We start from the raw sequence: 26780 nt of genomic DNA on the forward strand, positions 1-26780 counted from the left end.
ATTTGGTTCTCTTTTACAATTTCTATTTCTTCATTGAAATTTTTTATTTTTTCATTTGTTTCAAAAGAATGTGTAGTTTATCAATAAAGTATTTTTTTATAAATGCTGCTTTAGAATCTTTGCCATATAATTTGAGCATGTGATTCATCTCAGTTTTGTCATCAGTTAACATCTTTCCTAATTCAAGTTGTGATTTTCTTGTTTCTTAGTATGATAGGTGATTTTCAGTTATATCATGGAAACTTAATCTCTCATATGAGGAGATTCTAGATCTTACTTAAGTATTTTATTTTAGGAGACTATCACCCTGTTTAGGTTTACCACACAGTTCTTGACCTACTTTTACATGCTTTGGTTCCAATGTCAGTTTAATTTTCAGAGTTTTTGTGGTATACTTTGGTCTGCTTGATTTTTCAGATGCTACTGAGACTCCCACTTGTCATTTTCTGGTGCTCTTGGAGGTGGTGGAAGGAGTTTTCTTGGGACTCAAAGTGGATGAAAAATATAGTGGGGTTCCCTCTTGTGTCCCTGGTGGCCTTGGTATCTCTGGACAGGGAAAGACGTCTCATGCCCATGGAGTCAAAGAGGCTTCTGAGGTCAGGCTACTTGCTGTGAGTGAGTCCTTCTTTCCTGTTCTGCCCACCTGCCCCATGTCTGTGCATGGAGGAGAAGAGTCTTATGCTCTTGAAGACAAAGAAGATCTATCACCAGCTACTTATTTTGACTAGGCCTTTCCTGTCCATTCTGCCCACATGCTTTAGTATCTCTGGGTGAAAGATGCCCAGGGGAATAAAGTGGCTACCCAGGCTAGACCATTTGCTATAACTGTGTTTTTATTGCCAATTCTTCCCACTGCCTCTGTATCTCTTGGTGGAGAAAGGAATCTCAGGACCACTTATTGGTGGGGGAGCTCTCCATCAATCACCTTTGCAGGTGGTGTTCAGCTCACCTCATGCTGCCAGAGAGACTCCCTTTAGATATGGAGGAATGATGAGTCTATCTGGGTGGCTTCTGTTGCCAAGTTGGAGTCAGAAAACACTAGGTCTGGGTGACCTTCTCTGTTGGGAAGGCAGATGCATTGCCACTATGTGTTTCTTCTGGTCTTGAAGTTTCAAACCAGTTTGTCTTTTTCTTGCCACATTTTAGAATTCTCCTTGAGTTGTACCCTGAACCATGTCCAAGACTAATAGTTGGACTTAGTGGGGAGAAATAGGTCCAATGTCATCTTGTCTGGACTATAAGCCCAACAGTACATTTAAAAAATAATTTTCCATATTATCTGTAATATTTTGCATTTTTCTCACTTCCAATTTGCCCCCCACACACAAAATAAATCAACAAACATAATCTGTGATCTTTATGACTGTTGATATCTTTTTCATTAATTTTTAACATAGCATTGATTCTTGTGTAGATATGAAAAATATAGAAATTCCACATAGAAATATAAAATTCTGGCCTATATAAAATAGGTGAAATTATTCACACACATATAGAAATCATTTATCTATGGAAACACTATTTTTAAAAGCTTAATATAGCAAATTACAATCTTAAAATATGTATTAATCATAACTCTAAATGCATTACATATCATTTAAATAGCATTGCATGATTCTAAAATCTTGGACGACACAGATACTATATTCATTATTGAATGGCAAAAAAAAAAAAAACGTGAAAGTCTAATATCTTTAAAGGGGAATCTATTTTTAAACAGAATTTAAGAAAAGGATTAACTGCTAAACTTTAAGTTGGTGGGAAAAGATTTTTAGAATTATTCATTTTTAATTCCTTTAGACATTCTTACATTGGGTGACTTTATACAAGACTGAGTCCTAAGCAAAATTAGATATATGACTTTCTGAAGCAGTTGTATTCAAACAATTCTAGCCTTAAAATAGGATTTATCAAATAATATTAAAAATTTTTAACATGTCATTTTGTGTCTGTGGTCTATAGAAAATACATTCTTCACACTGATTTTTTTATAAAAGACTGTTATTTTTCTGAGGGCTCACAATCAACACTCCATGGCTTAAACAGTCCATGTATCCAGTGAATCAGATATGTTACCTGATATGTTCTCAAATTTAACTCTTCTTTGACATTTTAATATTTTAATAAGGAATTTTGTTTCTTTAGATAAGAAAGCTGTCATTGTGAAATTGTGCTTTTCAGCTCATTTAAAAATAGCATTGTATCCGAGTTTTGGGAATAATGACTAAGGACAACAATGTTGAAAAATACATTGAGATAGGACAAAGTGTCATTTAGAAAAATTTAAGTGGAATGAAAGCAAAAGAGAGTGGTGGATTTAAAATACATCCACAAATTCTTTGATATGCTTCTCTTCAAGAGGTAGAGTTTAATTCCTTTCCCTTTGAATGTGGGCTGGATTGGTGACTTGCTTTTATCAAACAGACTATGAAAAAGTGATGGTGCATGATTTTCAAGATTAGATAATTAAAGAATTTGCAATTTCTCTTCATTCTCATTTGAATTAGTGGCTCTGGTGAAAGCTAGATGCCATGTCATGAGGACACTCAAGCAATTGTACATAAAGGTCCAGGTGGCCAGGAACTGAGACCTCCTGCAAAAAAACCCATCAAGGTATTGAGATCTTCTGCCAAAAGTCATGTAACTGAGCCATTTTGGAAGTGAATCCTACAGCCCTGGTTAAATTTTCAGATGATAGTAGCCACAGCCAAAAACTTGACTCTGACCCAGAACCATGAAGCTTAGCCATCTTCAAGTCTTTGACCCCTAGAAACTATGAGAGAGTAAATGCTTATTGTTTTCAGTTCCTAAGTTTCAAAATAATTTGTAAAATAGGAATAGATAACTATTAGAAATAGCTTCCCTTGGGGCACCTGGATGGTTCAGTTGTTTAAGCACCTCACTGTGACTCAGGTCATGATCTCAGGGTCCTGGGATTGAGCCCCACGTCATGCTCCCTGCTTAGCGGGGAGTCTGCTTCTCCCTCTCCCTCTGCCCCTCCCCCTGCTCATGAGCTCTCTCTCTCTCTTCCTCTCTCTAAGTGAATAAATACAATACTAAAAAAAAAAAAAAGAAATAGCTTCCTTTATAGACTTTGACAAAAGGATCATATCCTTCAATGTCCAGAAATAAACATGGCCTGACATGTGCTAATCTTTGAAAACATTCTGGGGAAACACGTAACTGTTTCCTTCTAACAAACCCAACTCTTCTTACCCATTTCACCTTACCAATATTCTTACTCTAATCCTCTACTCTGTTGGATTTCTCTCCGACTGAAATTGGCATATTAGAATAAAAGATCTAGTACATTTTTGCTTAGGCAGACTTAAGTCAACTTCTCATATTCCATTTTATGGTTTTCAATGAAGAGATTCTGCAGCAGCATTGTCTGTTCCTCAGAAATCAGACCATTAGATTTTTATTCACAAATAAGTATTTTTTTATTCCCATGCCTCTGAATCTTCTCGCTCTGATCTTAACATGAAATTGCATGAACCTGCGGTCTTCTTACATAAATTATTTTAGTATCACATTAAAATGGAGAATGATCTGTATTTAAAATTCTGTTTGAATGTATCAGCACATTCACCTTTTAATACAAATTCTTCAGTGAAAATTAATGTGAAATTATCTGCAGCAAGGAAACCCACTGAGTTCCCTGGTAAGCAAAACTGTAAGGCAAATAATGACTTCCTAACTTGGACAGTCTTAGGAGTGTCATAATTCTGTCAATGGTCAAATTATCTTCTCTGAAATCCCACTGTTACATGCAAGGAACTCCCAAACAGAATGCCCAAAGAGTAATATTAACAACCCTGGTCAAATCCAGTTTCTATATTTTTTCCATCTAACCCTTCATATGTCTTTGGGTTCTTACAAAGTGGCAAAATTGTTGTACTGTCTTAGACAGATAGTTCTCCTTGAAGGGGAAATAAACTCTATGCCTCTATTCTAAACTGGACACATATTTCTCCCACTAATTATTTCATTGTTGTTTTTTGGCTTGGCCAACTACTGTGTGCTTCATGATGGCTTTTTCTAGAATAAATTGTTTAAACTCCAAACTTGGAAGATATTTTTTTTAAAAAAAAAATTGAACTGCTCTTCACTAAAATGGCATGGGAAAGGATAAGTCATTCCAAATATCCAAGTTATTGGTAGAACACTTTAAAAGTTGCCTATAATGTCTATGTTTAACTAACTTTCCAAATTTTATAATATTCTAAGTGTGATCCAAATGAAAAAATGAAATAAATGAATGTGCAAATCACATTACATGTCTTTAAGAACAATACAGCAACTCAAAGACTGCATTAAGATAAGAATTAATAATTCAGAGTATTTCATCAGAAAAAGTCTGCAAGTTGATTTGAATATTACTTTAATGTTAAATTGGAGTAAGGTACAACCAGAATGCCATGCATAAAGACTCCGTGACAGTTATTAATTGCTAAAATGAAGTATTGTGGCATTTTAAAATTAAGATTAACAATTTGCCATCACACCAATCACTCTTGACACTTAAGGCTGAACTGCTTCTCTTACATTACCAAATTATGACAATACCAGCTCCTGTGTTATACTGAGAGGGACATTTCAAAAGGTTGACAACTGATCCTCAGGAATCTGAAAGGAAATATCAAGTAGGTGTTACTTATCCACATGTGAGGCTTCCAGGAAGACGAGGGAAATTTGTAAGGCTCAATATTGCTGGAAATTCGCTTAATGCATTCTGTCCTTCTCCCTAGTGTCTACAGAGGAATGATTTAGGGATACCGGCTGCCATGTCTTGATTTAGAACTAAGATCTTAATCACAATAAAACCCCTGCCTTGGCAGACCTTTCCTGTTATCTTCATAAAGACCTCAGCAATAACAGCTACTCAACTCCTCACAATTCTCACAGAACCACCTTATGGTTTTTCTGGGCATCCATTCTCTTTTTGGAATTTGCATTTAGACCAATTGGAGATAAGATCTGGTGCTTTGGGGAGCAGGTGCTAACAGATCCAACAAAAAGCGGAGCTGTGGAGGGCTGGAGAGCAGTGTAGGTTGAAGCAATCAATTTTATTGCAGGACACTTTTCCTCCTGCTACTAACAGCTGCTCAGAGGATAGTGGGGAAGCTACCCTGCTGAGAGATTTAAGTCAGAGGATGGAAAATCCACCTCATTTCCAGGCTGAAAGGTCCCACATTAAAAGACCATAAAGCTAGAGTCATTTAAATAGTAACTCCAGGGGCATATTAACTTTGCCTTCTTATAAAATGTCTGTTAATATAGATCTCAAAGACAAGTTCCTGGTCACTTGAACATTCAACACAACATAACAGGTTTTTTAATTTGGTTTCCTGCCTCAGACATTTGTGTTTGCACGCACATGCACGCATGCACAAACACACACACATACACACACACACGCACACGCATTTGATTAAATGAGGGAAAAGAACACGCCATCACTTTTTATGCCTGTGGAAGCCACCGTCTCCAAAAAGCTAAGACTGGCCATTTGAAACCTTGGCAAAGCATTTAAAGTAGTGAGAGGGACATGTCATCATTTATGTGGGAAAAAAAATAATTTATTGCCACACATCGTGCTACAAGCTTCATGAGGTTTTGAAATTTCTGGATTGTGGATTTGGAATATTTCTGTCGTGGAGGAATGCCTTAGAGGAACGGATTTGGAATATAAATTGGCCTTTGAGAAGTCCAGTGAGTTAGATGGCTGGATGCATGTCAACTTGTTAAGTGCACCACAGTCTTGGTGGAGAGAGAGACCCGAACAGCAGGACGGCCTGTTCCTGCTGCTGTCAGCCGGACGTTCCCTTGAGAGAGGCAGCTTATGGGTGCCACACTAGAACTGTAAACTACTTGAGAAAAGTGGAGAGAGTGGGATTTAGAAATGTCTGGCAGCTCAAGGATCTGGTTTGAATGCCAAGTAGCAGCTGAGACAACTGTGTAATAGCTTTACATTCCCAAAGGAGAAGGGGATTAAAAAAAGAAAGACAGCTAGGTTCTTGTCGACTGTTTTGAGAATAGATAATGCCAACGCTTCTCAACAAGATCATTATTTTTGCGTTTTAAAAGTAATATATAAGTATGTTTCACACCCAGGGCAAATTAAAACACTGAATTTATAATCAGGGTGCCTGTCTAAATGGAATTATATAAATCTGGCCGTGCAATGTGCTAGCTATTAATTTTATATCCTAAAGAGAGCATGATGAATAAAATATTTGGATTATTGTAGTCAATTATTGTAATACTTTGGGCAGTGTAGACATTGGTATAGGCAAATTTTATGCAAGATTTTTAAAGTATTCCCACAATATAAAAATACCAGCATCATTTTATTTTAAGTAATCATTGTTTTCGTTAAATTATTTAGGTCAGCAACATTAGATATTTAAGTAGAAAACTGGAAGACCAATAATATAATTCATCAGGTTCTTGAAATATAGCATTAAATGATCATTATAAGCAATGTACTGCAACATAACATTTACTGATATCTCAAAATTAAGAAAAGTGAAAGTTGACAATTTTGTAAAATCAACTACTGATAGAAATGTATGTGATGTCTGGAGATGGATTTTTTCTAATTATTTTTTAATTTTTTAAGTTGTTTTGTTGTGACATAACTGATTTGTCTGGTAGGATTTGAACAGTTTGCCTAGAAGAGATCTTAGTAATCTCGTTTTGAAGAAAATCAAGATATTTATTTTAATACATACTCTACTTTCCAGCTTTGAAACTGTAATCAGAACTTGCAGCAGATGTGCCTTCAGTTCTAAGAACATGAATCAGCTTTCGGTTAAAATCAGAGTATCCTACTTAGGGAAACTCCTCTTGGAAAAAAAAAAAATCTGATGTGATGTCTTGGGTGCAGACGAGAGTCAAAAGAACTTGCCAGAGCCTGGGCCTAGGGGTTTGTGCCCTGAAGGTGAGTCAGCGTTCATTCTTCCACTCTGGCCATATTTCCACTCTTGTCCTGATTTCCTTTTGTACCTGCCCATCTCTGATTCCTATAGCTCATCAGGAAAGCAGCAGCTGTTCGACTATCTTCCTGAAGATGTTTAAGTCTTAAGCCTGAAACTTCACGGAAAAGGAAATACTAATTTGTAAACATCATCACCCTTCCATCACTTTATGAATGAATCATGGGGGATACCAAAAGTGATTTGTAAATACACCAGCATATAGAAGTGTTCCCTATTCCATACCTTTTGCTCTATCTTAAGGGAGAACAGGCTCCAGATGCTTATGTAATTCCCACCTCAACTCCACACATTTTGAAAATTACCAAGGGTGAGGGTAGAAAGGAAAAATACTTGGGTAGGTATGATGCTTACCATATGTACCAGATTTCAAGTATCTTTCATCAAGCATTAAAATATTCCAGATATTTCAACATTTTTTGCCTCAAAAGTGCCTATTCCATTCTGACACTTACACCTGGAAAGCCATGTTTATGCTATTCTGTCTCCATTAGTTTGGAAAATAGAGCCCTGACAGGGTTGGGAGAAAAAACGGTGACTCTGAGGCATACTGTGAAGTCTCTTCTTATCAAATTAGCACAATCAGTTAGACACAAATGTATTATTTTGGACACAGTACTTAGTTATTACTAATTTTACTTGATTTAGCACAATGATAAAGGTCATATGGACAATGATGCCTGATCATTGTCAGTCTACATCCCTCAAGCATATCGACTCACTGAAGTTTAAAGATCCATGTTTTTCACAAGGGAAAATTGCAAGCCAACCAGCAAACAGGACATTTTCCCATAAATAATGAAGGTCATCTTAAATGATCTTATGCACAATGACAAAGAAATAGTCAATAAAAGACCACATTTGCGACATAACTTCAAGGTTCCTAAAACTCATATAATCCCCCAAAGTATGTATCTTGCAGTACAAACAACTTCCATTATTTTTGCTTCTATTATTAAATGTATGCATTTTCAGAGGGTCCTTGTGTAAGGGAATACATTATCCAGAATGTGTAGCAGTTTATCATCTTGGCCCTCACGATCTCATTGGTACAACTAGATTTTTTTTTAGATTTCCACCAGAGATTAGGAACTATAACAAGATAAGTTTTTGAGAGGAGGGTGTGCAGTTTGGTAAAGTCCTAAATGCAATGCACATTGTAAAATGAGATATGTAGGGGCGCCTGGGTGGCTCACTTGGTTAAGCGACTGCCTTCGCCTCAGGTCATGATCCTGGAATCCCGGGATCGAGTCCCGCATCGGGCTCCCTGCTCAGCAGGGAGTCTGCTTCTCCCTCGGACCCTCCTGCCTCTCATGCTCTCTCTCTCTCTCAAATAAGTAAATAAATAATCTTTTAAAAAAGAAAAATAAGGGCGCCTGGGTGGCTCAGATGGTTAAGCGTCTGCCTTCGGCTCAGATCATGATCCCAGGGTCCTGGGATCGAGTCCCGCATCGGGCTCCCTGCTCCTTGGGAGCCTGCTTCTCCCTCTGCTTCTCTCTCTCTCTCTCTCTCTCCCCCCACCTCTGTCGCTCATGAATAAATAAATAAAATCATTAAAAAAAAAAAGACTGCAACAAAATAAATAAATAAATAAATAAATAAATAAAACAAAATAAAATGAGATATGTATTTGGAGTGGTAGAGGGAGATCCCTTGGGCAGCCAGAAGGATGAGCTCATGAGGACACTGGATTTCTATTAGAGGTTATTCAGGAAAAGGACAAAGCTCTACATCAGTATTTTCAGCTGCATTGTGTCCCCTCCAAAGTCATATGTTGAAGCCCTAACCCCCAGTACCTCAGAATGTGACTGTATTTGGAGATAGGGCCTTTAAAGATGTAATTAAGATAAAATGAGATCATATGAGTGGGCCCCAATTTAATATGACTGATGTCCTCATGAAAAGAGGAGGTTAAGACACAGACAGACCAGAGGAATACACCATCTACAAACCAAGGAAAAAGACTTCAGAAGAAGCAGCCCGGCAGACATTGATCTCAGGTTTCTAGCCTCCAGAATCGTGAGAGAGAAAAAAAAAAATGTCTGTTGTGCAAGCCACCCAGTCTTTGTGTTGGCAACCCTGGCAAACTAATAGGGTCTTTTATTTTTTTTTTTTCAGCATGTGGGCCAGAATGGGAAGCCACCCTTAGGCCTAATAGCATATTACACATAGTTTAAAATTTCAAACATAATATAATGCAATTCGACAAGGTCAAAGAAGCAGCATTCAAAAAACACAATAGACTTGAAGTCAAGAAAAAGAAGGAAATGACAAAATAGGAAGAAAGACTCCAAAAGGCCAAGTCAGAAAAATTGTGAATGGGATGGCTTAAGCCAGGAAAAATGAGACAAGGGAAATACATATTAAGAAACAAATAGTATGTAGTATGTGGTCTCTAGTGGTGATATTGAGTTGGCATTGCCAATAACATAGAGAGTATAAAATGAAGTAAGACATGATGTTTTGTTGTCCTGAGTAATGGTCCCTTGGGCAAGGTATCCAAATTATAACTATGAATATTATATTTTAGTTTAAAAGTACTATTATTAAGTAAAGTTAAAAAAAAAAAGCTTGGAGTTTTGGTTGAAAGGCCATTTGGAATCAATGAATGAATTGAATTATAATATGTTTTTAAAACATACAACTACATTATGTACTTATGTACTTATCCCTAGTGATTTATCAAAATAGGCTGACAAGAGAGCAAGTGAAAAAAGAATTCAAAGATAAAAGAAGCATAGTCTATAGCATCCTTTATTATACTATATGCTAAATTCCATGCTAGTAAGTGATTTACTGAAAATGGGGCTTTTTTTTCCTATTTTTTCTGCTATTACTTGCGCTATTTATGTTCATCATAACTAAAGAAAGAACTAACAAGTTGTGGTAGTTAAGCCTACCTGAGGAAGTAACCATCCCTTAAGACGTGACAGTAGACATGAACACCAGTGTGGGAGGCATAATAAAGAGAATGGCGGTAAAGAGTGTTTGGGGGTTAATTTAAAATGAAATAGGGTTTAAAAGGTAACAAAATGTAGCTAAAGTGGTTTTCTAATAAATCCATCGCTTAGGTATTACTGAGCACAAAATATATAAAAGTAGTCAGACAACCCTGGGGGCACCGGGATAGCTCAATCGGTTCGTCAGACTCTTGATTTCAGCTCAGGACATGATCTCAGGGTTGTGAGATCAGCCCCACATTGGGCTCCATGCTGAGCGTGGAGTCTGTTTAATATTCTCTCTCCCTCTCCCTCTGCCCCACAACAGCACCCCCCAACTCCGCTCACACATGTGCATGTTCTTTTTCTCTCTTAAAAAAAGAAAGAAAGAAAGAAAAACAAATGGTAGAACTAGTGCTGAATGTTTTAAATAAACATTATTCCAGACCATCAACACGTCTTAGGAAGATGCTATAGTGGAGCCAAAAGCTTAATCAGAGAAAGTGATTATGATGCTGATGTTCTCCAGGAAAATAAAGGTGATGCAAATAATGTAGCTGTAAAGTATGATTATGAATTTGAGTGAATATCTTGAGATTGTTAATACACTCTATTTCTTTATATTAGGGTATCATTGTTTAGAAGCTTATTATATGCCTGGCAGTATATTACATGTCTCCCAAAGATGGTCTTCAACCCTCAGACTAACACCATAATGTAGATACTATTATCCTCTTTGCTACAAACTGGAGGACAGAGAAAAGATTGTCAATATTGGAAACATTATATATATTTTCTTCTTCCTGCAAACCATTGTTGATTTACCAGCTCCACCTTATAGAGAGGTGCAGGTCTAACTTTCTTCGGAAAATATTTCAGAGTTTTAAAGGTTGTCTCATTTACCATAAGTAAGAAAATATAATTTTAAATCCCTCTATTTTGTTCACTATGTAACTCTATAAAGCATAAGCCACTATTGCTTGTGCCTGCAAGTTTCATTCGGAGCCTAACTTCTAAGTAATAATAAATACAGCTCAACAAAGGCCTAGCACAAAAGTCATTCTTGGCGTATATGAATGATCCGTTATGGAAATACTGAAGCTTCTCTTAAAATTATGTTCTTGCCAGCAAGAATTATGTTTCTTACTCTCGAGCTGGATTTTTTTTAAAAAATTGAGATTATTGAGGAAATAAATGTCTTCATTCTTTTAAAAAAGTACTTTATAGCTTTAAGAAGTTACCTACATAATAAATAAATCTTTAAAAAAAAGTTACCTAAATAGCACACTAGATTACATTCTTAGAAATATTCCTTGAGCATTTTAATAATATATTTTGAAATTTCTCATCCAACTGTTACCTTTACAATATTCCTGCCAAGGGGGATTTCTTGGCTACACTTCGTTCTTTTATATTTATCTGATAACTTATTCGGGCAAAGACACTGTTAAGCCCTTTATTAAAATTCCACAATGGACTGAAAAAAGAGAATTTCTCAAAGTGCCTCACCGAACTAGAGAATGTCTGAAAACAGAGAATCAATAGCCATAAAATCTAATGCATAATGAAAAAAATGATTTTCTACTAAGTCAACATTTCCAAATTCACCTGCAGCATTCTACATTTTTTTTTTTAATCTGTAGAATTCTTCTCAATGTCTTCTTAGGAAAATTTATGTTATTGTTATTTTCACAGTTTAAATGTGTTTCCCTGCACCCTTCCTAGTGCAATCTAGAATTAATCAAATGCATGATGAAAAGAATGAGGGAAATAATAGTAAGATGGCTTCATTTCATCTCCATGATTTCAGCCTACTAGGGGTGACCAAACGGAGAAATGATGACTTCCAATGACAGGTCACATGAAAGTGTTAAGATAATAAGAACCTCATTTGCTTGAAGCCACCAAAAATCGGTAAGCTGGCCAAAATGTTAAATAATAACTGCATGATGAATGTGTCCCACTTTTGGCCTAACCATAAGATGCTCTTAAATATTTAAATAGAGAACATGCATATAAGTAGATATACATGTCAAATTTAAAGATTCATACCCAAAATATTTTGAGTAAGTATTAAAAGGTTTTATTCATTAGGATGTGGTAATATAATTTCGTAAAATTTTACTACATTTTGGTCTACCCATGTCTTTGAAAACAACCCATCGAAATTCTGTGAAAAATCTTTTTACAAATGATCAAATAAAAGAGACTTACTGGGCGCCTGGGTGGCTCAGATGGTTAAGCGTCTGCCTTAGGCTCAGGTCATGATCCCAGGGTCCTGGGATCAAGTCCCGCATTGGGCTCCCTGCTCCTTGGGAGCCTGCTTCTCCCTCTGCTTCTCTCTCTCCCTCTCTCTCTCTCCTCCTCTGTCTCTCATGAATAAATAAATAAAATCTTTAAAAAAAGAGAGACTTACTAATCTCAACAATTTATTATTCCACAATGTTAATATATCATACAAAAACTACAATTAGAAAAAATTTTCAACTTTTAGATTGAAAAAGAAAGACAGAAGTTAAATATTTCCTTTTCGATCAAAGTGCTATGAACTTGAAAGGATTTGCAAAGTGGAAACAGGTGTAGTCAACTGTTGGGAGTATTTTTTAAAATTGTTTGACACGTCATAATAGTGTGATCCAAAACTGAAACTTGACAGTACTATAAGCGTTGGAAGATCATAAATCACTTTAGACAGCGCACCACAGTCTTAGTTTTTGCACACTGTAAGTATTTTGTGATACTTTGTATTTTTAATATAAGAAAACATTAATATTTTTAACACAAGAAAGTTCTTTATTAATTTTATTAAAATGAAAAATTTTGTATTATTTTCCTTCCTAATGTATAATAATATTACAATTACTTATACACACAATAATTGTGATATTATTGTATATTAGGAAATTTAATAATACCAAGTCTAAAGAATAAGATGAAAATTTCACTTTCTTCCCATATCCTCAATACATTATATATAATCCCATAGTGTTTGTAAAGCAGTTAAATATTTTTTCTGCTTTGGCATATTTTATTAAAGGATGGACATTTATGAATGATGATTTCAAGTGGACTTCATACATAACACGTGCATTTTATAGTTGACTTAATTGATGCATAATTAAAATTACAAAAAAATTAGAAGACTTAAAACAAAAACTTTCATACTAATTTCGGTTTTGTAAGAACTTACAATTTCATGTAAATGGTAACAATTTCATATTTTACAATAGCATTTTTCCAATGTTCCCAATTTTTTTTCATAGAAACAATTTCAAAACAACTTTATTTATCACCATAATCTCATAGTAACACTGTGAGTATAAAGTAATCCAGGTCAGAAAAATGGCACACAGGATGCTGGCTCCCTCTCCTGCCCCCTGCATCACTCTCAGAGTAATGTTCCCACTCCAACTACAAAGTGTCAGAAGTTAACAGTCATGATGATTTCTTAAGGTTGCCTCATAGTGACTCAAAAGCAACTTGTTATTGCCTTTCAGCATGTTAAGAAGCAAGAATAAAGTAAACCTATTTTATATCAGAAATGGATATTTTAACATGAGCCAAAAATGTTTAATTATTAAATTTAATGAAGCAATTTGCTTTAGGTTAGCCCAAAGGGTGTCTTTGAAAACTTGACTGTTGACATACACATATCCAATTCTCAAAGAAATAATAAACAATTTAACATTAAAAAAATACTTTTGTCAATGTTCATCTGTTCAGGTTTTTACCCCCCTCTGGTCCCAAGAGATTTCTGCTGTTTTCCATTTAATTCCTTCATCTCTTTTTAATTCCTACTTCTACTAGAAATTTTTAACATTGAACTATGCTTTTTTAACACTTCGTGATGCTAACAATCGATGCTAGGACTTGATTTTTTTTTCTGTTCTCCAAGGAGTCCCTTTCTGTTGTGAAGTTTTCAAAATCTGAATACATTTCATGGATTGAAAACATCCACACAGTCTCTAGCAGGAAAATATATAGCCCATAGTCCTTTTAAAATGCGGACAATAACAGCTGGGATTTATAATAACAAATGAAGGGAAAGATGAAGGAAATATACAAATCATAAGCTCCAAGAAACACATAAATCTTTATGACGTTTTATCATAACTCAGACAGAACGTTATCCTTTCAAAACCTGCCAGATCACGCCAGACATTATACCCGGTTTAAAACTCAGGTGCTTTGAAGTTATCTTTGAAGTCCTCTCAGTTTTGGAGTTTTGGTCACTCCTCAGATCACAGCAATGCCTGCATTAGTTCTATGCAGTCCTTTTGTTTCCCTATGTCAACCATTGTGTCTTCTTCCCTTTAATACGAAAATACATGGTTCTGTTACCTATAATAGACAATTTGAAAGTGTTATTTCCTGCATGAAAATGTTAAATTTATAAAAGATAATGGAGTAAACTGAACTTGGTAGATTGCAAAGAGAAACCTTTTTTTTTTTCCCCCAAACTACTGTCCCCTTCAAATTCACTCTGTCTACTTAATTTTTCTTGCCTGCAGATGAAATTTGGGCCAGAATGTATACTTTTTCTCCTATTTATTTATTCATTCAAAAGTTGTTTCAAATGTCTAAGTGCCTAACACTGTTATAGATGCTTAGACACACTGGTGACCAACACCAAAGTTTCCTAAAGAGCTTATATTCTAGTTGGAGAAAGGCATCAAAAGTAATTCTATGGAAAAAATTAAAATAATCAAGCATGGTAAAGGGAGTCGAAAGATCCGGTTTGGGGAAGTGAGGAGCAGTAGGGGAGATGTGGGAGGAGGTCAGAATTTAGTATTAATTGTGGTGATCAGGTAGGGCTCATTGAAATGGTGAAATTTAGACAAGGTGACAAGTTTAGCCAAATTGGTATCTGGTAGAAGAACATTCCAGAATAGATAGAGCAAAAACCTTAAAATAAGAATATATCCAGTATGTTCACATAACATCAGGGAAACCAGTGTGCTGAAGCTGACTAAGCATGTGTGCAAATGGTAGAAGTCAGAGAGGTGGGGTAGGTGACAGAACATGAGAGACCATATAGGCCATTTTCTGGGCTTCGGCTTCTAACCTGCATGAAATGGAGATATGACATAGTTTGACTTATATTTTACAGGGAAAAGTCAGTATACAGGCAAGAGATGAGAATAATTCAGACCAGGGAGATAAGAGTGGAGGATACTTTTTGACCACAGAGCTACCACCATATCCTAACAGATTTGATACAGAATGTGAGAGAAAGAAAGGAGGTAATTATTGCTCAAGGGGAGCTTGTACATGAGGAAGAATGGAAGTGAAGCAGATGTCCAGAGGACAGATTATTTGGAATATTAAAAGTTTTATACATGCTACATTTGTGATGTCTATTAGACAGTCTAGTAGAGATGTTGAGTAGGCAATTGGACATATGAGTCTGTAGTTTAGGAGCACAATTTGGCCAAGAGGTATAAAAACTTGGGGAGTCATCAGCATATGTTTTTAAAGTTACAAGACTAGATGAGATCACCATAAATCTTTAGCTAAAAAAAGAGAAGTCTACAAGCTAAGCTCTAGGCCAATGTGAATGGGTCAGTTAAAAGAGAATGAACTGACAAAGGCAACTGAACAACCAGTAAACTGGGAAGAAAACCAATCAAGTGCAGTGATTTGGAAATAAAATTTTAAAAGGTAGTGTAGAGGAAGAGAGAGATCAACTATACCAATGTTGCCGATAGGTTATCATGTTAGAATTCAGATATATAGCCAGAATTACATTTTTGTTCTGAAAACCAGTGATCAAATTCCCAACCAGCATCACTTTTAAATAAAAGATCTATCAAAAATTACAGAGTTCCTTTTAGCATCTCTCTGCTGTCTGTTGAAACTCTTGATTTTAGTAAGGATGTTATTATTCCATGCATGAGATGTATCTGAATTGGATTTCAGCACCAAAATTTCCATGATAGTGGTGGTTACTGAACCTGAATCTACAATTTTTGGCATCCTCCAATTGCTTTTTGCTCTTGAATAGAAGAGATTTTAGAGTAAAAAAATCTTTAGCTCATTCTTCATTCTCTGAAACTTTATAGACCATTTCAACATATGTTCAATACCATATTTATGGCTCTGCCTGACTCAGAAAACTGATTGTATTTAATCCTCTTATTATTACCTTTGGGAATAATACAGAAGTGCATACTTTGAAATTTTTTCCCTAATATTGAAGCTTAAAAGACCATAACAAAACTATAACACAATAAAGGATGTCTGCCAAGTGCCAATCAATCATTTTCCAGAGGGGTCTTTTGGGGAAATTACAGATAAAATCCTTCGTAAGTGCTTTCTACACATTAATGCTAGAGTTTTTCAAGGAAAATCTAAAGGCATTCTTAAGACTTTTTAGAGCATGAATTCACCTTTGGTATCACTTTTCACTGACTCTCTCAAACCTGAAGCATCCTAAACCCAAGGTGCCCAGACAATATCTTGCCTTATCAGTAAAGATTACATAACTAGATTTTACAATAGTTCCTCTAAGTTCTATTTTAAAAGATTTCTCAATTAAACCTAATCATTTAAAAATCCTTTTAAAAAAAGCAAAAATTTTTCAAACCATGACTTTTATTATAAAATCATTTTAATTTTTAGCAAAATATGATTTCTTTATAAAAAGAATGGATTTAATACAAAAAAGTAGCATTTCCATTTTAATAAGAAGTACCAATATAAATTATTAAATATATGATACTATCCAGGATGCCCAGAACACACAACTCAATCAACTTTCAAACAATCTTCTGATTTTAGATACAATTATGTCCATTTTATGAATAAGCAATTATGTTGCCCAAGTCAAATCTAATAGGTTTAAGTGAACACTGCCCCTTGGAAAGCCCCTGTGATACTTGTTCTAAAATATGAGTGTCAATCCTGGACCTAATATCTATGGCTTCTATCATCTTTAGAGATTCATTTATCCACTCAAGAATCTTAATTCCTTCACCTATTAAATAATACATTATTCCATGTAAATTGTCTTTATTTTTAAGTGCATTATAGTTGAAAAAAAAGCATAATGTAACATGTAAAACTATATTGTAAAAAAAAAAAAATCCAAACACTTCTGAAGTCTACTCTGGCAGACATTGCTAGTTATATTAGTCAGGATTCTCCAAAGTAACAGAACCAATAGGATGTATATATAGATAGAGAGATTTATTTTAAGGAATTGGCTCATGGAATTGTAAAGCTTGGCAGGTCGAAAATCTGCAGGGCAGTTTGGCAGGCTGCAGATCCAGGGAAGAGTTAATTTGTTGTCTAGAATCCAAAGGCATTCCAGAAGCAGAATTTCTTCTGAGGACTTCAGTTTTTACTCTTAAGATCTTCAACTGATTGGAAGAGACTCACCCATATTATGGGAGGTAACTTTCTTTACTCAAAGTCTACTGATTTAAATGTTAATCATATCTAAAAAATACCTTCACAGCAACATCTAGAATGGTGTTTGACCAAACAACCAGGCGTTATAGCTTAGCCAAGTTGACACATACAATTAACCATTAGAGTCTACTCTTTGTCATTTAGGCACCCATATGCATCTCTTTAAATATACTTATTCTCAAAATAAAGACAATAACGAGGCCATATTTCCACCTTCCATTCTCCTGTGTACATCTGAAAATACACAAATACTTTCCCAGAAGAGTATGTGAAGTCCTTAGGTGATGTTCACTCTTCTCCTTGATGACCTATAATTTAATTATTATGATGTAAACTTAATACATGTTATGTTATGTGAAAAGATGATAAGAAAGGGAAGAAAACAAAGATATTGCCACACACACACACATTCTTTTTTTTTCACACACACATATTCTTAACAAAATAAGGAGGTAATACCCATAACAGTTATTGTCCTTGTCTCTGTAACTGGTCACATGGCCATAGCTGGCATTTATAACTACCTTCTTCAGTAATCTATTCCTTTTGCAATCAGCAGTTGCCTCGGTTGGTCATGGATCTTTACCAGGTAGAATTACCCAAATTTCTACTCCTGAGGGTCTGGTCCACTATTAGTCCTGCCTGAACTGATTTGAAGTTTTCCATTGACTCTAATCACAAAGCATGGTAGCACCAAGAGATGCCCTAAGGAATCTCCTGTATTCCAGATATACTCCTCCTTACCCCCATAGTAGAGTAGTAGTCCAATTTCCTCTTTGATAATCAGAATCAATCCTACAGCCAGGATAGTAAATATCTCCTTTACTTGTTGATTCAAAGGCATCAGAAGCTCAAAGTGGTTAAGTGGCAGTTCTGACTTGAGTTTAGTGAAACAGTTCTGTGTCTCCTAGTGGAGGCATTTCTCCCTTTGGAATTAAGACTTCTTGACCAGTAGGGTATAAAGATATGTGGACAAGGAGCAAAAGTTTTACTATCAGATCATTAGAGGTAATAATGAGTGATGCTACTCCCATTTCTACCCCTTAATTTCTGGATCCATGAATCCTAATTGTGGAAGAAACAGCTCCATATGTTGAATACTGATTTAGGGTATGTGCAAACACCCGAGAGCCTTGCCACAGCCCTGTGAGGTGTTGCCATCTAGCCAGAATGGCAACTGAATCTTCACAAGACTATTCCACCACTCTATCAAGCCAGCTGCTTCACACAGGCAGATCTTGGTAAGACCAGTAAATGCCAGGAGAATGGGCCCATTTGCTGTGAAGTGAGTTCCTTGATCAGAATCGATTCCATGTGGACTACCATGAGAGTAAATAAGGCATTCTCTGGGCCCACAAACGGTAGTTTTGGCAAAAGCATTGCATTTAGGAAAGGCAAGTCTGTATCTAGAGTAAGTGTCTGTTCCAGTAAGAACAAAATGCTGACCTTCCATGATGGAAGTGCTCCAATTTAATCAACCTGCCCCCAGGTAGCTGGCTGATTATTCCAGAGAATGTCTTCATAACAGAAATTCAGTGTTGGTCTCTGCTGCTGGCACACTGGATTCTCAACAGTGGCTGTAGCCAAGTTGGCCCTCATGAGTAGAAGTTCGTATTACCGAGCCATACATAACCAGCCACCGTGGCCACTTTGTTCATGAGCTCATTGGTCACTGACAAGTGTGGCTAGGAAAAGTAGCCAACTGGTATCCACAGAATGGGTCATCCTATCCACTTGATTATTGAAATCTCCCTCTACTGAAGTCATTCTTTGGTAAGCCTTCACATGGGACACAAATATTTTCACATTTTTCACCCATTCCAAGAAGCCTATCCACATACCTCTTCCCTAATCTCTTTCTTATTAATTTTCCAATCATTTTCCTTCCAAGTCCCTAACTATCTAGTCAAACAATTGGCAACTGGCCATGAATTGGTATATAATTGCACATTTAGCTATTTCTCCTTCCACAAAAATGAATAACCAGATACAGTATTGAAGTTCTGCCCACTGAGAAGAGTTCCCTTTATCAGTATCCTTCAGGGATGTCCCAGAGAAGGGTTATAGTGCTATAGCTATCCACTTCCAAATGGTGTCTGCCCATCATACACACCCATCTCTAAACCAGGCCCAAATTTTCTCTTTCTCTATCAGTTTATCATAAAGAAGTTCCTATGAAGCCATAGCTACAGGTTGTGAGAAATAAGGCAATGTAACAGGAAGGAGTGGGGACTGTGGGCATTTGGGCCATTTCTTAAGTGAACGTACTTGATCCTCCAGAGCTATTTGAACCCAATTTCATATGCACTACTTGCATTTGATGGTGATGTGCTGCTGTGCACACCCAACTTCATGGCTTGGTGGGTCAGACAACATCCAGTTCATGATGACATTTCAGGTTGCCTGCTAACTTAGTGGCTCATTGTTAGCATTCAGTCTCTACTAAGGCCTAATAGCAAACCAAAACCTGTTTCTCAAAAGGAGAATAATTATCCACAGAAGATGACAAGTTTTCCCTCTAAAATCTGAAGGTGTTAAGCTGTTATTCATCTATAGGGGCCTGCAAAGGCTCCAAATGCAATCCTATTTGCCACTGACACACAAGCACCATTGGATCCACCGGAGCATATGGCCCAAGTGGCAGAGCTGCTAGCATGGCAGACTGAACCTGTCACAGAGCCTTCTCTTGCTCTGAACCCCAATCAAAAGAGCAGTTTTTGGGTCACTTGGTAAATGGGCTCGAATAACATACCCAAATGAGAAAAATATGTCGCCTCCAAAATCCAAAGAGACCCGTTACATTTTATGTATATTTTTTGGTTGTTGGAGGGGCCAGATGAAGCAATTTATCCTTCACTTTAAAATGGATATCTTGACATGGCCCACACCACCTGATCCCTAGATATTTCACTGATCTAGAAGGCCCCAGAACTTTTGTCAGATTTATTTCTCACCCTCTGATATGCAATGTCTTACCAATAAGTCTAGGGCAGTTGTTGCTTTTTGCTCAGTGGCACTCCATGGCATAATGTCATCAACATAACTACTGGTGGGATATCTTGTGGAAGGGAAAGGTGATCAAGCTTCCTGCAAACTAAATTATGACATAGAGCTAGAGCTAGAGAGCTGTTATATCCCTAAGGTAGGATAGTGAATGTGTATTGTTGGCTCTGCCAACTGAAATCAAACCACTCTGCTGGTCTTTACGAACATGGATGAAGAAACATAACTTGCCAGATCAATACATATAGGTACTAGGGAATGTGTTAATTTGCTCGAGCAATGAAACTACGCCCAGTACAGCAGCTGCAACTGGAGTTATCAGCTGGTTATGCTTACAATAATCCACTGTCATTCTCTAAAATTCATGTTTTCTGCACAGCCAAATAGGCAAGCTGAATGGGAATGCAGTGGAATCACCACCCCTGCATCGTTCAAGTCATTGATGGCAGCTGTAATCTCAGCAATCCCTCCAGAAATGAGGTATTGCTTTTGATTTCCTATTTTCCTAGAGGGGCAGTTTTCCTATGTAAAGGCTTCCACTTTGCCTTTCTCACCTTAATAGCCCTCATTCCATAGATCAAGAAACCAATGTGGGGATTTTGCCCATTGTTAAGTATGTCTATTCTAATTATGTATTCCAGAACTGGAGAAATAACCACAGGATGAGCTAAGGGACCCACTGGACCCCCTAAGCTAAAACAAACAATAACAACAACAACAACAACAACAACAACAAATGAACTCCTAAAGCTTCTATTCCACCTGATAGGTCACAGTGGCATTTTGGGTCTCCAAATGGGTCTCACCCCGGTTCAGAGCCAGTGTTTAGGAATCCCTGAAAAGTCATTATTTCTTTTTCCCCAGTGTCCAGTCACCCAGTAAAAGGGTGTAGATCCCTTTGGGAAAGACTAGGAGAAAGAGTAATGGTATAAATTTTGGGTGGTGTAGCTAAGTTCTTACTCAAGAGGATTCAGCTTCCTTTTTATTCATGGGGTTCTGGGTCTATAAACTGGCTTGAGTCTTAGAATTGATTGAGGGACCATGACTCTTGTTTTTATTATTCAAGTTTTTATGATTCAAGACTTTTATTTACTTGGCCTATAACTCTTTTGTGTATACAAACCAAGGAAGAATTTAGTACATTTCACATCTATTTCACTTCTAGGAACACCATGATGCCATAAATTTTTACCAGTCAGACTATTCTGATTACTGGTTTGACTTTGTTGTCCATTATGATAACCACACCCACCTTGCCTGTGGTGATCAAGTGTTGCCTCTTGGGTCTTGCCGCCCCAAGATCCAACAAGCCCCATTGCATTTAGGTTTCCCAATTCATATAATTTCTGACCTACAGAGAATAGTGACCACAGAGCTCTTCAAAGATGCTTGCCACATCACAAATTTATTTCTCACAGTAGTGATGACAGGTGTGTTCTCTAGATGCACCTAGGGTGGGTGAGCAGGTCTTACATGATAACACCATTCTTACATTCTCATTTCTCTAAACCTTTTGATTACTTCCTCTACTATATACCAAGGTACTTCTGGTATTTCAACTTATTTAATATAGGTCACCTTTTGGTCCATATTTCAGCCAAACAACCAAACAAACTGTTAGAGCCTTATCTAACCCTCCGAGCTGCAACGTTAAATCTGGAATCTCTGCTTATTGATATATATCAATCAGTTAAGCCTGATCCAACTTTATGCTCCTTCTACCATTATTCAAAGCCCTTAATATCCATTCTCACACATATTTCCTGGATTTCTGTCTTTATAAATTGGAAACGTCGGATCGTTTTTGAGATCACCTCCTTATGGTCCACTTTGTACCTCAACTTTCAGTGCCTGCTGGGAAGTGAGTTTAGTCTAGAAGAAAAGGAGTGAGTCCTGAGGAGAATCTGCAGTGTTTTGCAGGGAAACTGCTTCACAGGAGGCCATTATGGGTTCTTCAGGCATATTAGCATTAATCTTCTCAGGTGGGGGTAGGACAGCTGCATCTATGGACAAAAAATACTAGAAGTATTAGAGGTTCCCTGTCCCCAGTCTCATCAGGATCTTCCTATATGGCCCCATTCTAGCCTTCAGAATTCTATTCCTTCTCAATCAATGCCCTCACTTTACCAGTAGATATTCTGTGAGGTTTGGAATCAGTTTGTGTTGTAATTCAGCCGGTAGCAGGATGAGACTCTGTGTCTGGCTTTCAGCAATCTCTGTGGCTACAGGATATAAAGGTTTCTGTCAGGGCAGACATAGAATCTTTCAGGTTACTTACTGGTACTCAGACTGGGAATTCAAATCCTTGAACTCATCATTTTCTTTCCCCACTTTTTCCAGCACAATTAGGAGCAACCAGCCAATTTCATTATACTTGTTAGTTTGACAAAAATGTTGTAAGGTATCAGGTACATGGTCACCCCAAAACTTGCCTTCTATAAGTCTTTGATTGGAAGTATCCAAGATGATATTTTGCATATCTTTATTGCCACATCATACCATGAACTATCATTTACTACTGGAAATTTAGTCATTAATGCTTTTATAACTGATCAGAGACTCAATTCCAGAAAAGTCAGAATCAATTCGGAAAACTATCCTTAAGATTTGGTTCTTCTAAACCACTCTCAGTGCCAAAATCAGTCAGAATTTTTCAGAGAAACACAATCAATAAGCTGTCTATATAGATAAAGAGAGATTTATTTTGAGAAGTTGGCTCACATGATTGTGGGGACTGGGAAGTCTAAAATCTGCAGGGCAGGCCAGCAAGCTAAAAACCCAGGAAAGAGTTGATGTTGCTAGCAGTCTTGAGTTTGGAAAATTTGTTCCTCTCAGGAGACCTCAGTCTTTTCTCTTAAGTCCTTCAGGTGATTGGATGAGGCCCACTCACACTGTGGAAGATAATCTGCTTTACTCAAAGTCTACTGATTTAAATGTTACCCACATCTAAAATATACCTTCATAACAACATCAACACTTGTGTTTGACCAAACGACTGGGGACCATAACCTAGCCAAGCTGACACATAAAATTCACCATCATACTACCCAATGTCTATTTTTCTTCCTTTTTTTGTAACCAACAGAAACTAGATTTTGTTTAGAACAGCTATAAACAATTACATCTCTCAACCTGTCTTCCACTTCTGGCCAATGAAATTTCAGCAGAAATCTCTTAAGTATGGATTCCAGAAAAACTTTAAAAATGTGAGACTAAGGGGTGCCTGGGTGGCTCAGCTGGTTAAGCATCTGCCTTCGGCTCAGATCGTGATCCCAGGGTCCTGGGATTGAGGCCCACATCAGGCTCCCTGCTCAGCGGGGAACCTGCTTCTCCCTCTGCCTCTTCCTGCAATTCCACCTGCTTGTGCTCTCTCACTCTCTAAATAAGTAAATAAATAAGTGAGACTAAGTTGGCACGTCATTTTGTCATTTCCCTTGCCCTTCTTCTTGCCAAGACTACAGAATATGTGGGGGCTGGGAGGCAGTGGGGGAGAAGAAGTCATCTTCTGAAATATAAGATGACAATGTTGACAAGAATGCCTCACACAAAACATAGCAGAGCAGAAAAATAGGAGTTTGTATCCTTGAGGTCAGAGTGGAACCACTTTCCCTAGACTGTTAACTTCTGGGCTTCTTTCATGTGAAAAAAATTGAATCCCTATTTGATGAGTCTCCGAAATAAGATCTCCTAATGTATTACCAACCTATGCTAGACACTTAACTATTTCATTTACAGCCTTAATAGTTTAATTTTTAATATTGGGCAGATAAGTTTTTTCTTTGAAAAAAATTCATAATTAACTTATAGTCAGGGTTTTCTTTAATATCTAGAAATATATTATAGCTTAGATGTAGATGATGTTAATATTTTCCTCAAATGTTTGTTATGAGGATTAGTTATAATAATACAAAGTTGCTTTTGTAAAAGAAATATCATTTAAACAGTTATTAACAATTTTAAACATATATAAAGAAAACAGATTAATTGATATGTTTCATGTTCCCCACTATATGATTGAACCAGGACTAGAGCTCAGATACTCTGAAACTCAACTAGTTTCTTAAGAACTATAGTCCAGGTTCCCGGGTGGCTCAGTTGGTTAAGTGACTGCCTTCGGCTCAGGTCATGATCCTCGAGTCCCAGGATCGAGTCCCACATCGAGCTCCCTGCTCAGCAGGGAGTCTGCTTCTCCCTCTGACCCTCTTCCCTCTCGTGCTCTCTATCTCTCATTCTCTCTCTCTCAAATAAATAAAATCTTTAAAAAAAAAGAATTATAGTCCATCGGGATCTTGTATTTCTTAGGTAGATGATAACCAGATAGATCACAAAAACCAGAAGAGAGGAGAGAGACAAAGATATTGAAGAAATTTTTAATATATACTTTACTCAAACAAAAATTTAGGAAAGAGAAAGATTCTCCCTAAGCTAAAAATTTTCTTAAAAAAAATTATTTTCGAGAGGCGGAGCGGGCAGAGGGCGAGCCCGAGGTGAAAAAGCAGCGACTTCTGTGTGTGGAGTTTGCTTCGGTCGCGAGTTGCGACGCCGCCGTGGCTCAGTGCTACCTGGCCGAGAACGACTGGGAGATGGAAAGAGCGCTGAACTCCTTGGAGCCGCGGGGGCAGGAGAGCGCGCCGCAGAGCCGCCCTCACACGGTGGCGGGCCCGAGTCCTGTGCTGAACTCACGAATGAGGAGACAACTGATTCCATTAGTTCTAAAGCCAGTACATCTGAAGGGAAGCAGCAAGAAGATGGCAGCCTGTTTTCTTTCATTACCTGGAATGTTGATGGATTGGACCTAAACAATCTGCAAGAGAGGGCCCAAGGGGTGTGTTCCTATCTAACTTTGTACAGCCCAGATGTGATATTCCTACAAGAAGTTATCCCCCCGTATTATAGCTACCTAAAGAAGAGAGCAAGTAGTTATGAGATTATTACAGGTCATGAAGAAAGATATTTCACAGCTATAATGTTGAAGAAGTCGAGAGTGAAATTTAAAAGCCAAGAGATTATCCCTTTTCCAAATACAAAAATGATGAGAAACCTTTTGTGTGTGTATGCAAATGTGTCAGGAAATGAACTTTGCCTTATGACTTCTCATTTGGAGAGCACCAGAGGGCATGCTAAGGAACGAATGAATCAGTTAAAAATGGCTTTAAAGAAAATGCAAGAGGCTCCAGAGTCAGCTACCGTTATATTTGCAGGAGATACAAATTTAGGGGATCATGAAGACACCCAATGTGGTGGTTTACCCAGCAACATTTTGGATGTCTGGGAGTTCTTGGGCAAACCTAGGCACTGCCAGTATACGTGGGATACACAGATGAACTCTAATCTTGGAATATCTGCTACTTGTAAGTTTCGTTTTGATCGAATATTTCTCAGGACAGCAGCAGAAAGTGGCCATATGGTTCCCCAAAGTTTGGATCTCCTCGGGTTGGAAAAACTGGACTGTGGTAGATTTCCTAGTGATCACTGGGGTCTCCTGTGCAATCTCGATGTAATCTTGTGAAATGCTTTCCAAATAAGAGTTCTCTATCTTCTGAGTAATTTTGTTCTGGATTTTTGCAAATGTAATTTCTACCTGTCTGGAAAGGTAGGTTATATGGAGGAATTGATACACTACATCATTGTAACAGAGAAAACACTACTATGATTTTTATTTTGCGGATTGTGTACTCAAATTTCAGAACGAAATATTGATGTTTATTTAAACTAAAGCATACAGAATATGAGACTTCTTCATAAAGGCCACCAAGACCGTCAGAGCTCCTAATACTGCTCAGAGCTGCCAGCTGGTTCTCAAGCAGGGCCACGTCCCTGGGCTAGCCTTTATATTTTATTTTTAAAATCAGGCACCAAATGGTTTATATTTTAAGTAAATCTTTAAAATAAAAATAAGAGGTTATTGTGTTTGGGGGAATTGGATCTTCAGGTAATCTTAAATGAAAAAAGCCATGATTATGTACATTTAAGTAGATGGCAACTATCCTATAGCAGATTTTATTTTTGTCAGCTAACAGTACATGATTGGTAAGCTATAAATGAAATCTTTTGATTTGAAATTCCTTTACTTTTTAAAATTCATGTTTGTCAACATGTCGCTGTTCATGTTGCCAACAGAGGCAAAATTAGGCTTGATAATGATTAAGGTTGGTGTTCTAGCTGCATTGGGCTTTTTTCCTAAGAGAAAAATAAATGTTTAAAGAGGACTAGCCTTTTAGTTTTACTTTTTATAAAATTGAATTATTTTACAGGAAAGGGCTAAGGAGCACTTTTTAAACGTGCTTTAAAGAAACTTTTCTCCCCGTAAAAGAAATGTGCTTTAAATAAAGAATTTTACTTGTTTTAAAAAAAATTATTTTCGAAGCAAGAAGTAAGATAATCTTGGGCGCCTGGGTGGCTCAGTTGGTTAAGCAACTGCCTT

General features: G+C 37.0%; 1 protein-coding gene across 1 annotated transcript; it reads left to right on the top strand.

Moving 5' to 3' along the window:
- The first annotated feature begins 2526 nt into the window (after nt 1–2526).
- Nucleotides 2527–26565, top strand: LOC112817582 (tyrosyl-DNA phosphodiesterase 2-like). Its single transcript, XM_073903122.1, is given in 4 exon segments — nt 2527–2613; nt 15051–15183; nt 24815–25003; nt 25006–26565. Coding segments are annotated over 4 exon segments (1269 nt in total). The 3' UTR covers nt 25866–26565.
- Nucleotides 26566–26780: the final 215 nt, after the last annotated feature.

The sequence above is a fragment of the Callorhinus ursinus genome, unplaced genomic scaffold (genome assembly GCF_003265705.2).
Source record: "Callorhinus ursinus isolate GAN/ISIS: 27379988/994484 unplaced genomic scaffold, GSC_fseal_2.0 scaffold1, whole genome shotgun sequence".
Classification (NCBI taxonomy): domain Eukaryota; kingdom Metazoa; phylum Chordata; class Mammalia; order Carnivora; family Otariidae; genus Callorhinus; species Callorhinus ursinus.